The sequence below is a fragment of the Saccostrea echinata genome, unplaced genomic scaffold, assembly GCF_033153115.1.
Source record: "Saccostrea echinata isolate AGI-Se365-2 ecotype Australia unplaced genomic scaffold, CSIRO_AGI_Sech_v1 ptg000025l, whole genome shotgun sequence".
NCBI classification, from domain to species: domain Eukaryota; kingdom Metazoa; phylum Mollusca; class Bivalvia; order Ostreida; family Ostreidae; genus Saccostrea; species Saccostrea echinata.
In genome coordinates this window covers 15080842-15095420 of record NW_026889774.1, presented here as the reverse complement: position 1 = coordinate 15095420, position 14579 = coordinate 15080842, and the positions used below count along the sequence as shown (strand labels likewise).

General features: G+C 34.1%; 1 protein-coding gene across 1 annotated transcript in view; it reads right to left on the bottom strand.

Annotated features, from left to right (window-relative positions):
• The window catches only part of LOC133192915 (uncharacterized), an 804603-nt gene that overhangs the window by 615115 nt on the left and 174909 nt on the right, over positions 1-14579 (bottom strand). The window contains 1 exon segment of the mRNA XM_061328921.1: positions 6280-6510. Coding sequence (XP_061184905.1) covers positions 6280-6510 — 231 coding nt within the window.

The following is a 14579-nucleotide window of genomic DNA, read 5'->3' as shown; positions in this document are numbered from 1 at the left end:
GGCGTAGATTTAAGCTTAACTTTAGTCTCGACTAAGTCTACGCCTTTTTGTGAAACGCTACTTAGTCCGATTTTTGGGTTAAGTCACTGACTTAGTCCGGACTAAGGCCTTTTTGAGAAACGAGCCCCAGAAGTAAGGCACGGAAAGCATTATAGCGCCCATGCATGTTTTCTCTCTTCACCATTTTCAAACAGATATATAACGCAAACCTATTTGTATTTTCAAGGACAAAGCATTAAAATTAAGTAAATAACTATTTTTGTATGCTCAGATAAATTTTGCAAATCTATATAGGAACAAATTACATTAGAAAAACATAAACGTGCATGTACTCGATTGTGATATTTCGATACAACCCAAACGATGTACATGGCATACGTACTTCCGAAAAATTGGAATACATTAAGCATGAAGAATTTTACTGAAGTAATTTTCCTTTGAAATTAAGCCATATTGTCTTTTCACTTATTTTTACATTAAAATAAATACACATAAGGTAGTAGCAAGGGGGTAGGTAACTGAGTAACCAAAATATTCAGCAAACTTTGACAGTACAAGAAAACAAATACTGAAAGTGAAGGTCAGCGTAAATTACAACTTCATTTTTAACAGAAAAAAAACCCCATTACTGGAAAAAGCGGGAGGGTTGCAGCCCCCTCACTCATACTACGCGTGCCCGCTTTTTTTTTTTTTAATTGGGGCACTTCTTAATATCTTAAGCTTACCCAGTTTCAAAATTCAAAATTCTTACTTAAAATTTATAGCTCATCAAACTTTTTTTGAGGAAAAAAGTCTACATCCTCACTGGATTTTTATTACCTTTCTATTTACCTACATAATAATTGTAAATTTCACGATTTTTCACATATCATATATGTATATAAATAGGTATTATATCGTATACGTGCAAAATAATTACTCTTTTATCTTTCTATCATCAAAACACTTGCCACTTTTTTCAAGTTGTGTGCAGACTAAGAACTTACGCCAACTCATGAGCAGGCGTAGATTTAAGCTTAGTTCACTTAGTCTCGACTAAGTCTGCTCCTTTTTGTGAAACGCAACTTAGTCCGATTTTGGGGTTTAGTCACTGACTTAGTCCGGACTAAGCTTAAGCCTGGTTGTAGGCCTTTTTGAGAAACGAGCCCCTGATGATTTTTGCATTTTGGAGGATAATTCTATTTCATGCACAGAAACATAGATAATCAATGATTAAAAAGACCACCCAGATGAAATGTTAGGTACTGTTATGTAAGGCAAAGTTTTACAACAAACAAATATTCTGGTGGTGTGCATCATCTATACAAGTTTGGTTCAGGTAGGATCTATACTTGAAAATGGACCTAATTCAAAAAAATTAACTGTTCAATCACCCTTCAAATGAACGTCGGAGGCAGTTTCCAAAGTATAACTGGTAGTGTGCAAAACTAAATATAAAATGAAAGTTTAGTTAGATTGGGTATATAATTACTTGGGAATGAACCAGCTTTAAAACACAACCTGTTCATTCATTCATCTGGAAAATGTAGGTAAGATTGGCATCTGAGACAATCTAAAACAAGAGGCCCATGGGCCACATCGCTCACTTGAGCACTATGGCTAGGAAAAATCAGAAATCAGTTCAGTCTTGAAAGGTTGAAAAGTTTAAATATAAAAGTGGTTCGGGGAGGGGGGATTGATTTGAACTAACTTGAATCTATACTTCATGGGGATGCTTTTGAATTAATGTGACAAATAATGGCTTTGCTGTTCTTAAAAAGAAATTTTTGATATATCCTTTGTATAACTATGATCCCCTGTTATGGCCCCTCTATTCTCCTGGGGGGTCATGAATTGAACAAATTTGAATCAACATTACCTGAGGTTGCTTCCATTTAAATATGACCAATCATTGCTTTGCTGTTCTTGAGAAGATTTTTAAAGATTTTTCCTATGTATTCCTATGTAAAACTTTGATCACCCATTGTAACCCCACCCTACCCCCAGGGATCATGATTTGAACAAACTTGAATCTACATTATCTCAGAATACTTTTTTATAAATATGACCAATCATGGCTTTGCTATTCTTGAGAAATAAATTTTTAAAGATTTTTCCTATATATTCCTATGTAAAATTTTGATTGCCATTGTGGCCCCATCCTACCCCTGGGGGTCATGATTTGAATAAAACTTAAATATACATTACCTGAAGATGCTTCCATATAAATATGACCAATCATGGCCTTGCTGTTCTTGAGAAGAGGATTTTTAAAGATTTTTCCTATGTATTCCTATGTTAAAACTTTGATCGCCCATTGTGGCCCCACCCTTCTCCCGGGGGTCATGATTTGAACAAACTTGAATTTACACTACCTGAGGATGCTACCATATAAATATGACCAATCATGGCTTTGCTGTTCTTGAGAAGAAGGTTTTTAAAGATTTTTCCTTTATATTCCTATGTAAAACTTTGATCGCCCATTGTGGCCCCACCCTTCCCCCGGGGGTCATGATTTGAACAAACTTGAAGCTACACAACCCGAGGATGCTTCCACATTAGTTTCATATTTTCAAGCACAGTGGTTCTTGAGAAGAAGATTTTTTAATGATGCCATTAATTTTTCACGAATTCATAATTATCTCCCCTTGGAAGAAGGCGTGGCCCTTCATTTGAACAGACTTGAATCCCCTTTACCAAAGGATACTTTGTGGCAAGATTGGTTGAAATTGGTCCAGTGGTTCTGGAGAAGAAGTCGAAAATGTGAAAAGTTTACAGACGGACGGACAGCTAGGCAGACGGACAGACGGACTACAGACAAAATGTGATCAGAAAAGCTCACTTGAGTCTTTGGCTCAGGTGAGCTAAAAATTAGTCTGTACTTTCATCCAAAAATTTATGAACAGATCCAACATCCGAAGCCAGTCTGTCAATGTGTATCCCTATATACATCATTAATGGAAGTTTGTAACCATGTCTTATAATTTCTTAGTAATGGAACCTGCTCCTAAAACTTAACCTGTTCCAGAAATTTTAGCCTGGTCTTTCATCTAATGTGACTAATATGAGTAACATCTCTTCGAATCAGTTCTTAACATCAGTTCTTAACATCTCTTCGAATCAGTTCTTTACATAAACAAAATATGCACTGGGGATGCATAAAGAGCATGCAACACAATATTGTAACATACTTGGAGTTGTTCAGAAAATTTAAGGTACCTCTTTAATTACCGAATATACAATTATAGAACAATCAAAATATGAAATAATTTATTCATATGTACGAGGGTTTTCAAAATCTTCGTGGACTAGCGCCATAAAATTAAAACCGCTTCAGGTACATCAATGAATTTTGATACACTTAGTTAGCATCATCTTTTCTATCGATAGAATAAACCATAAATCATAAGTTTTATTTTTTAATAAATTGTTATTGTTTTTGTAAGCAATGGTATGATGTCCAAACGGCACAACCTCAAATATGACGTTTTTTCTACCTGAGTGTAACTGAGAAAAACTCTTTTGATATGAACATTTGTAGTCAAAAAATCCGGTTAATCCAGGCATGTGGTACAACACAATTGTTCCGTATAATTTGCAATTTTTACCTCATTCTGTAAATTCTATGAAATTTTACCGTAAATTTATATGGAGTGTACAAACAATTAAGGGTTCAAAAATGACGTCAAAAAAGGGAGGGGTTTCTGTTTTCAACATTCTTTAAAGTTTTGCACCTGTAATAATTGATATAGACCTAGGGAATGTTTAAACGGGCTACAGAAAAATAAAACACATCCAGAGTACTCGTTTTAAATAGCCAGAAAGATTCAGAGAGATGAAAGATGCACAGTTAAAGTCAATTTGTAGTGAGGGTGTCAAAAATCAGTCACGTCGAAAAGTGACGTTGATCATGTGTGGTAGAAATTGAACCCCATCAAGCTAAGTATTCTGGGGATCGTTTCTCAAAAAGGCCTACGACGGGCGTAAGCTTAGTCCGGACTAAGTCAGTGACTAAACCCAATAATCAGACTAAGCAGCGTTTCACAAAAATGCGCAGACTTAGTCGAGACTAAAGTTAAGCTTAAATCTACGCCTGCTCATGAGTAGGCGTAAGTTCTTAGTCTGTTCACAACTTGAAAAAAGTGGCAAGTGTTTTGATCATAAAGAAATAAAAGAATAATTATTTTCCACGTATACGATATAATACCTAATATACCTATTCATGTACATATATGATATGCGAAAAATATGTGAAATTTTCAATATTACGTAGGTAAATAGAAGTAATTAAATTTCAAGCGAGGATGCAGACTTTTTTCCGTAAAAAAGGTTTGATGAGCTGGAAATTTGTAAGTAAGAATTTTGAATTGTGAAACTGGGTAAGATATTAAGAAGTGCCCGAGTTTAAACAAAAAAAAAGCAGGCACGCGTAGTTTAGGGGTGGGGGCTTCAACCCTCCCAGTTTTTCAGTAATGGTGTTTTCTGTTAAAAATTAAGTTGTAATTTAGGCTGACCTACACTTTCAGTATTTGTTTTCTCATACTGTCAAAGTTTGCTGAATATTTTGGCTAATCAATTACCTACCCTCTTCCACATCTCCCCCACACACTACTAATTTTTAATTTTTGAAATGGATAATGTTTTTGAAAAAAAAAAAAATCCTCAAACAATATACATTTAATATATTTTCGATAATAAGAAATATTCGGTAATTATGCCATCAATTAACTTAATGCACCTTTTACCTTAATTTCCCCATTAAATAAATATAAAATTATAGAACAGAAAAATATGAATTTGTAAAATGTTCCAGTAATTAATTATCTTGTCCGTAATACTGTTTTTTTCCCTATTTCAAAGTATGAACTGTCATGGCGTTTAAGATGTGCAGATGGGTCTATTTTTTTTTAAACAGGTGCTTGTTTTTAATTAATTAATTAGGTTTTTTGACTTGGACAGTTAATGAAGTTTTTTTGTCACATTAATTTGGGAGATCCCCCTACCCCCCAACCCCCACCTTTTGGAAGTTTAGGATATTTGGTGGGCTTGTCAGATTTTTTGGGGAGGGGGTTCTCCCCTCACTTTTGAAACCGTTGCTACGAACCTGTTCTAGGCCTTTCCCACTATATTTATTCTAATGTAAACATAACTGAAAAGACAATATGGCTTATTTCAAAGGAAAATTACTTCAGTAAAATTCTTCATGCTTATAGAATTCCAATTTTTTTGCAAGTACATGTGCTATGTACATCGTTTGGGTTTTAATGTACGATTGTTTATCGAAATATCACAATCGAGTACATGCACGTTTATGTTTTACTATTGTAATTTGTACCTATATAGATTTTTTGAAATTTATCTGAGCATACAAAGATATTTATTTAATTTTAATGTTTTGACCTTGTAAATACTGATAGGTTTGCGTAATATATCTGATTGAAAGATGTTGAAGAGCGAAAACATGCACGCGTGCTCATGCTTCCAGTGCCTTATTTCTTTATTTAGGTTTAAGCTTGATATTACTTTGATCCGCCACATGTAATTGTAGTCTCTAAACCAAAGAAAATACGATCTGCGCATGCTTAGTACTTAACGGAAAGGTCTTAGTCTTAGGCCTAGTCTTACGCCGCTTTCTGAAACGCGATTTAGGCCCGTCTAAATTTTGGCGTAACTAACTTAGTCGGACAAATTTAGGCCCAAATCTACGACTTTTTTGAGAAACGAGCCCCTTGTATAATCAAGTGCGGATCTTTCCTTATGTATAGATACATTTACAATATTATATGCATTGAAAGCAGCTGTTCATGACATTGTAAAGTAACATAAACAATAAGTCCTTACTTAACTCCAGGTAATCACATCAAGATAAGTGTATAAGGTAGACGGAGTAGACATTGAGAAACAATGTCGTTGTCGGACGTCAAGAAACTAAACGGCGACAGCGCCGGGTGATCATATGATGTCTTTTTTATTTTAGAATAATTTAGCAAATTATCAACGTATCAAGTTAAAATTTTCAACATTTTTTAAACATTTGTTGATTCATGTTTTTCATAAATTTTGTAAGCACAGACTACATAGTATTAATTTTATCGCATCAGTCCACGAACTTTTTTTGATAACCCCTCGTAAATGTAGTTTTTATAAGCTGCATTTTTTTCTCAGGATCCCTCTCTCATCATTCGGGGCTGAAATACTTTAAAACAGTGTGTAATATATACGTGCCTTTACTGTAAATCTTGTACCAAAATGAAGTGTATGCGTTGCTGTTTGATTCATGTAAGTATGGATCACACTAACCTTTCTCTACAGCTGTCCGACATTTTTTTGTTCTTGGATTGAAGTATGAGCCTTTTTCACAAGATGTGATACTGATGGTCCTGTTCTTGTAACAAATAATGTAATCTCTCTGCCACAGTTTGCCTGGGAACTCATGATCTCCATCAATGTGACCTATACAGTTAGGCAAGCGATTGGAACACATCTGACAAGAGGTATCGGTTGCCTTGCAAAGGTTTTGCTCATATTGACCTATTCAAGAGGAACAAAATTAATTTCATACTGTTTACTATACTTAACTAGATGTAAATTGTTTTACTTCATTTTAATTAACGGGGGGGGGGGGGCAAACTTAGTCACTCGAAGCCATCATATATGATCTCAATAACAGCCCTAGTGTCAAGAAAATCTAAAGTATTATTAGCAGTGTTCATCATTCTTTTCTTTTCACTCATATTGAGATGTTACCACACGCTGGAAGAGAGCTACAAATTGTAAACCTCAATTTCCGATATTTTAGAGGTCCGTGTTTGCTCTGCTTCTGAAAAGTACTGATTGAATGGACTTTTGAGCTTGAATACTGTTCGTTATCTCCATATTTCATTTCAAGATCATAGCTGGCCTAAAACCTAACAAAGATTCTCAATCATCAGTTCCAAAATACACACATACATTTCACATACATTCATCATCAATTAGCAGTATCCCATGTATATTTATGTTACCCAAACGAAGTTTGGGAACATATTGTTTTTACAGTATTTCTTATTACTTTTCTTCTTCCTGGGTACTTTGTTGTCCGTGAGTGATCTTGGAAAAGACTCATCTAATCTTTTTAGGGTCAATACGCATGTTATGTACATGTATATTTGCAGAACCAAGGTCTTTTTTCGCGCACATGCATGCATATTCGGGCGCGTGCAATGAGTGAAAAATAAACATATGCTAATTCTTACATTAGATCTGATTTCATCATATATTGATTTCATTAGCCATTTAAAATCGGTTGATATCAAATCATAGGTTTGAAAATTAGTAACAAGCGTGCGCATGAGTGTGTTTGTGTGTGTGAAGGGGGGGGGGTTTATTTCGTTGATCAGTGTATCAGTTGAGTTTGCATTTGCTTTCTGATAAGCACATGCATTAAATTTAGTAAAGAAATCTCTATTTTTACTGGCAGGTGTAAATATAGCGAAAAAGGAGTTTCTTGACAATTAAGATTTCATTTTGTTTCACAAATCATGTGCATCCAGACCAGCTAAAATAAAATTCTCTCTCTCTCTCTCTTCAATAATAAAATAGATAGTTTCTGCATGCCCATAAAAATACAACATGATCAACACACGAAGTAGCCCCTACCCCCCGCTTCTCCTCGCCAGACACACATATGTACTTCTAATTTGCTTACCAATGAACACATGCACGTCGTACATACATATCAAGAGCTTTTAATAGACCCATAGTCAATCTTTGGTAATTAAGAATGTCAGTGATGGATATATAATACAGACTAATGTCAATCAAAGTTAAAATTAATGTTTTATAAGTATTCAATTAAACAGAGTTTAAAAAATATACAATTAGATTTAGTAATGTCCGTTAAAGCCGTAACCTTTGTCTCATAGTCATAGGTCTATCTGTCTATTTAGTAAAGCGATTACATTGTTATATGTTTAAATCAATTTTGTGCATGTTTTGCGTTGAACACAATACAAAAAATAATTATATTTTGGTTTATTACATTTTCTTTTATTACATTTTGCGTTGTCCTCAACGCAAAAATTAACGCAAAATGTAACAACCAAAAAGTGCATTATTACATATTGAGTTCATCCCAACGCAAAATGTAATAATTCACAAATCGTGTTATTGTTTTTTGCGTTCCTACATTCGGCGTTGATCTCGAAGCAAAATGTAATAAAAACGCAAAAATTAACGCAAAATGTAACAACCAAAAAGTGCATAATTACATATAGCGTTCATCCCAACGCAAAATGTAATAATTTAAAAATCGTGTTATTGTCTTTTGCGTTCCTACATTCGGCGTTGATCTCGACGCAAAATGTAATAAAAACGCAAAATGTAATAAACCCAGTTTATTACATTTTGCGTTTTTATTACATTTTGCGTTGTAACATAGCATTCTACATATGTACATATCATACACATTCATACATATGTATGAAAAAACAATATGTTCAACAAGAGGCCCAAGGACCTTGACCGTCACCTGAGCATAATACAACACTGTAAAGGATCCTTAAAAATATAAAACAAAATTAAGTGATAGATGAAGCTTTGTTGCTTTGTTGCCCAAGAATTTCAAGCAATATGAGCTGCAACTTTGATGTCGGAAATTTGATGTTGCAAATTTGAAATAAACTATTTCATTGACAGAAAAAGAACATTTACTGGCCTCTGTTGTTCATATTTGCGATGGAAGAACTATTTATAAGCTTTTACAGAAGCAAAGTAACATAATTGTAGTCCTGAACAATATTGATTTGTTTTATATATTCGATTATAAAGAAATCTTCTGATATAAATGTTTAATACATTATTTTAATCTAATTGATCTTAAAGGTTTAACTAACATACAGATATTTATGTTTCATAATAATACATTTTAAAAGCAAAATAAAATTCTCAAAATTGCAACCATATTGCTTTTAAAAATCTGGTAAAAATACCCTTTCTTGGAATCGTACTTGGTTTTCCCAACTCTTACAGGGATGCATCGTACGATCCTCTCCTATTCTGGCCGTGGTTGCATGAGACAAGAATATTTCGTAGCTCATTAAAACATTGCCCAAATGCAAGTAAAGCATACTCGGAAAATAACCTTTGATGTATACGTTACATTTGTTGTTTATCGTTAGAATCAATTGCAATATTATAATGTTCCCCAAACGAAGTTTAGGAGCATATTGTTTTTACTCTGTATCGTATTATTATTATGTCGCCCCGAACTTTGTCCGGGAATGGCTGGGACAATCTTGCTGAAACTTTCCACAAAAGACGATCACTAGTTCCACTTGTGCAGTGAAGACTTTCAGTTTCAAAATGGCTCCCGTGTCCATGGAAACGTACGAAAAGTGAGGAATTTTGTCTTGGACTGTTCTCCTAGTCCCTTGAACATTCATCATGTAATTTTACAGAAATGATTATCAGTAATTTTAGTGATGCGATTCACATTTAAAATTTTTGAATTGCAAATCGTTGCCATAGAAACAGTGGAAAATGAAAATTCTTAAACTTCGATTTTCTCAGCAACTGCTCAAGCAATCATTTTGAAACTTCCAAGGATATAATTCCTTGCATTGTGTCAAAGTGATTTCTATTAGAAAAAACTGGAATTGGCCGCACACAGTTACCATAGAAAACAGAAAAAAATGTATTATGCTCACATATGTTCTCAGAGGTTGCTGGGACAATCTGGGCTGGGGCTCTCAAAATCTTTATGAAACTTAAGAGAAATAAAAATCACAAATCCTAGTTGTGCATCCGATATTTTATTTTTTCAAAGTTTGTCATTGAAGCCAGGCAAGGAACAAATGATTTGAGAAAAGTTGCAGTAACGTGACCATTGTATGCTATCAGAATTTTCTTCTAAAAAAAAAATCATTTTTCCACTTTTCCCTCCGACAGTTTTGTTATTGAATATATTTGTTTGACATTTTTAGAGCTATAAGTCTATCAACAGACTTAATACACATATTTTTAGGATCTTAGTACGAATAGTCAAAAACGTTGTACAAGTCATTAATTTCTGGGTTTTTTTTTATTATACTATATTTTAGCAACGTGCTTTGGTAATACATATTTGTTATGAGTGCATAATAAACCTCTTTGATGAGGAAAAAAGTCTATTCGTTTATTTCTTATCTGTTAAACACTACAAATTATTCACGTTTATTTTCATTGATATTCGTAGAACTGTTGATTTAGTGTGAAAGCACTGAGTTAACACGGGGTGTGTTTCGTGTGTTAAATAAACCTCGGAATGAGGAAAAGACGACGGAATACCTTCCTGATGCAATTGCAAGAAGAACTTCGGATGTAAACTAAGTACACCGGCGTTACTTTTTCTCTTCCTAAACGATTTATAAAAAGTATGTTTTTGATAAGTGTTGTTTTCCTCTGATAATTTTTTTGAGTAATGCTTTATTTGCACGTGCACTTTTCAAATAAAATTCTGTCAACTAATAAATGTAAAGTCAAGAGAGTTATTGTACATTTTTGCTAACCCCCCCCCCCGCCCTGCCCTAACACGAGAACCCCTGACCCAGGGTCCATAAAACTTAACAATTTTTGGAAGAGGCACCCTTGCTCATCATAACTAAGTACTTAGATCATCGGCTAAAAACCCAGGAGCAGAGGAGAATATTTTCAAAGAATTATTCCATTTTCACTATACATGTATAATCATTATCATCATGATCATCGTTAGGGCGCGCTCTAATGATTATATAGGGGCTATGAAATTCACAATTTTGGAAGAGGCACCCTTGCTCATTATAATCTTGTTCTTAGTTCATCGGCTAAATATCTAGGAACAGAGGAGAAAATTTTCAAAGAATTAATGCTCACTCCTCCATGGCACCTGATCCCACCTCAGAGAGTGTTGCTAAAACGCGGAATGGAAAACGGAACGAAAATTCTGATGTCAAGTTATTTATTTTGAAGACATATAAATCAGAGAGATACCAGTATTCTTTGTCTAATAGTTCATATCTAATTAAAAAATTACAATAACAAAGTGATTAATTCATAACTTTTTCCACTTCAGAACTAGCATTTGCATGCGATGGTCAAAAATATTTACTAAATACGAGTTGGTACGTGATACATGTAGATGTTTAAACATAGGTAATCATAGATTACAAAGCTCACCTCAACGAATGTTGTCTTTAAGTAAGACAAAAAAATTCAACCATCTATAAAATGTTTATACTTGTGAACTGAAACTCTTAATGTGCATACAACACTAGTCTATTGACGCAAAGTTAAAAAGGATTTTAATTTTGGACTGCTTGGTTTCTACATAATTTCAGCAGAATATAATATTTTTTTTTGACTTAAGCTTAAGATTTTTAATGATCCCAGGGCCTGGTCACTCATCTGAAAAATGCAGGTTAGATCCAGAATTTAAAGCAAGTCCAGTAGTTGACATCCTTAGATATGCCATTCATGCAGCTTTGGTCAATATAGGGCATATAAAATGTATAATGTAGAAATGAGAATTGCTCCAAAAACATTAACCTGCTTCAAGTCATTGACCTGGTCATTCTTTAGCTGAATTTGCAGCATCTTAAACCTTGACTGTACAATGAAACATACTAGAACCATTCTCCATGCATCTTTGATTAATATTGGGCATAGAAGTACTTGAAAAGAAATCCACTCAAAAACTTTAACCTGGGACACCGATGTCGAGGGTATTACATAAGCCCCCCTTACTTTATGCTAGTCCATGCAATTCAAATACAGATATGTCCGTGTAATCTTTTTTCTGCTTTTCTATAACTACTGCATCAGTCCATTTGTCTACTATGAAAAGCGGGTCACGATACATTATTTCGCCCCAAACGTCAAGAGTAGATCTTCGTGCCTTACTTTGGAATGTATGTTCTACTGAATGGGTGTGATAACTTTAATGAATTAAAAAAATAGCCTGATTTTCGAGGTTTAGAATGTATATTTATCACACTGTACATGTAACATATCGTACATTGGCAAGTAACACTAAAACTGAACTCGATAAGTTTTCCTTACTATTTTATTTTCCTGTTTACCCCAAAAGTGGACTATGCTCGTGGTAAAGACACCTAGAATATAACATGGGTCTTTAAGAAAACAGATTTTATTTCATTTTTTTTTTTTTTTATAAAAAATGAAAATCACACACACACACACACAAAACCGCGAAACATCATTTAAATCGATAAAAACATACATTTCAGGGAAAAAATGAACGTAATTAGATTTAAACCTAGATTGCCTGCGGGAAATTTTAATACGGAAACCACTATACCAGTGCTATGTACCAACCAGCATCAATGTTCTTTGCACTCATTGTCTGACGTCATAAGCGTAAAGCAGCTTTAAAGTGTTAATGTAGAACCAATGTACTCGGCATTCCTAAGAGTTAATTCCATTTTCAATGAAAACCTTGAAAATTACACAAACTTCTATCAGTAGCAATTAGCAGACAACATATCAAAGATGAAAACCTAAATTCAAGATGAAACCAAAGATAAAAAGAAATCGGACAATCATGGGATTGAACCCCAGTCTCCCGCATGAAATTCGCATTTTATAAGATTCTCTATCGATCCTATCAATGTATAGAAAAATCTAAATTTTGAAAAAAAAATCGATTTTTGAAAATCACTTCCGTGAGTGACCGGAAGTGACGACGACGATCGAAAAGTAGAGTCCTGGCTAGTATTTATCACGATCTATAATCCCTCAAAGTTTCAAATATATATCTCTCGTCGTTCCGCGGACAAAATACATTTAGTACAATTCTCTTTTCTGCTTAAACTTTCAGTAAGGCGTGGCATTCTCGGCTATACATGATAAGAGTCTCTCAAGTTGTGACCTAGATTTTCATTGGTTGCCAGATTAGCTCATCAATACTGAAATTTACACAGCTTTTCATTCACGGGTGAAATACACATGAAAAAAAGCGGATAGACGTCAACGAGTGAAGCAAGGAACCAATTACATCGTTTCTTACAGTAAAAAGGTGTGGCTTATGTCATCTCATTGTTCTGTCAACAACAATCTAAAATTGCTGATGTTATTAATTTCTTAACCAATGAGATTCTAAATCATTATTTGAGAGACGTTCATTATGTATCGCCGAGAATGTCACGCCTTACTGAAAGTTCAAGCAGAAAAGAGAATTGTACTATCATTTTGACTTCAGAAAATGGTTCGTAACTTATCACCTGAAGAGAATTTTCAAATTTTCTCTCAGGAGGATCAAGTTCATATTTCAACACATCTTGCCTGAAAATTTCATGTAAGTCCATCATATAGTGTTCGAGAAATCGCGTGCACAAAATTAGAAAGTCAAAATAATAACATTAACTAGAAATCCTGTTGCCATGGCAACAAAGTCTTGCGTCCCTTCAAGTTGTTTCCTCATTCATAATACAACATGAAATACGATGTGCATTCTTTTCAACTCCTTCATATATTAAATATTATAAAACGTAAATTGTGAAAATATCGCGTAATTCGAATGGAAAAAAAGTACCATATATCATTTTAGAAATAAAATCATATATTTCAGCTGAAAAAAGTACAAAAAAAAATTCGGACTTTCTGGAGATTGAAGCCGGGTCGCCCGCGTGAAAATCCAACACGTTAACCATTACGCTAGTGGGATCATCACTTCAAAGTGAAAAATGAAAAAAATATCCAACTTCAATATATTTTGAATTAAGTTATTTTATAAAACAAATTATATTAAGCATTTTGAAAAAAAGTCTTTATTTACCTTACTTATATCAAAGAAAATATTGAAAAACAAAAAGATGAAAAGTTCGACTTTTTAGTTTCGCTTCCGGTAGCGACCGGAAGTACTGACAACGCTCAGAAAGGTTATTCTCTTCACCTATAAATCATGTACTATCATCTCCAACAAGTCTCCGCTTCAGATCTTTAGCCATTTTTTAGATCTTGCGCGGACAACTTTTCATTTTAAAATCAGAAAAATGTCAATAACTTGCAATCGGAAGCGTTTTTCTCAAAATTTTTAAAATGTAACGAAGACATTTAATAGCGCATTATCCCTGAAAGATTGTCAAAAAACAAATAAATAGTTCTCGAGATATCGTGTGCACAAAATTTGTCTTAAAAAAAGAATAATAAATAGAGTTTGGAGTCATCAATTTCAAAACAATCATAGATTTTCTATTTTGGAAAGAGTTTTTATTTAACCCACTTATATTAAAAAAATATTGAACCACAAAAAAAGTTGAAAAATTCGACTTTTTAAAATTTCCTTCCTGTAGCGATCGGAAGTACTGACGACGCACTAAAATGTGATTTTGCACATCCAGACATCGTGTTCTATCATCTCTAACAAGTCTCCGACTCAAATCTTTAGCCGTTCCTTAGATTATGAAGATAACGAACAGTATTTAATCTCGAAAGTCAAATGAAACGATACAAATTTGGAGAAGAGCAAACACGGACCTCAAAATCTAGAGGTGGGATCAGGTGCAATGGAGGAGTGAGCATCCCCTGCCGACCGGTCACACCCGCCGTGTGCTCCTGGTCATGATCGGGAAACAAAAACCGGAAAA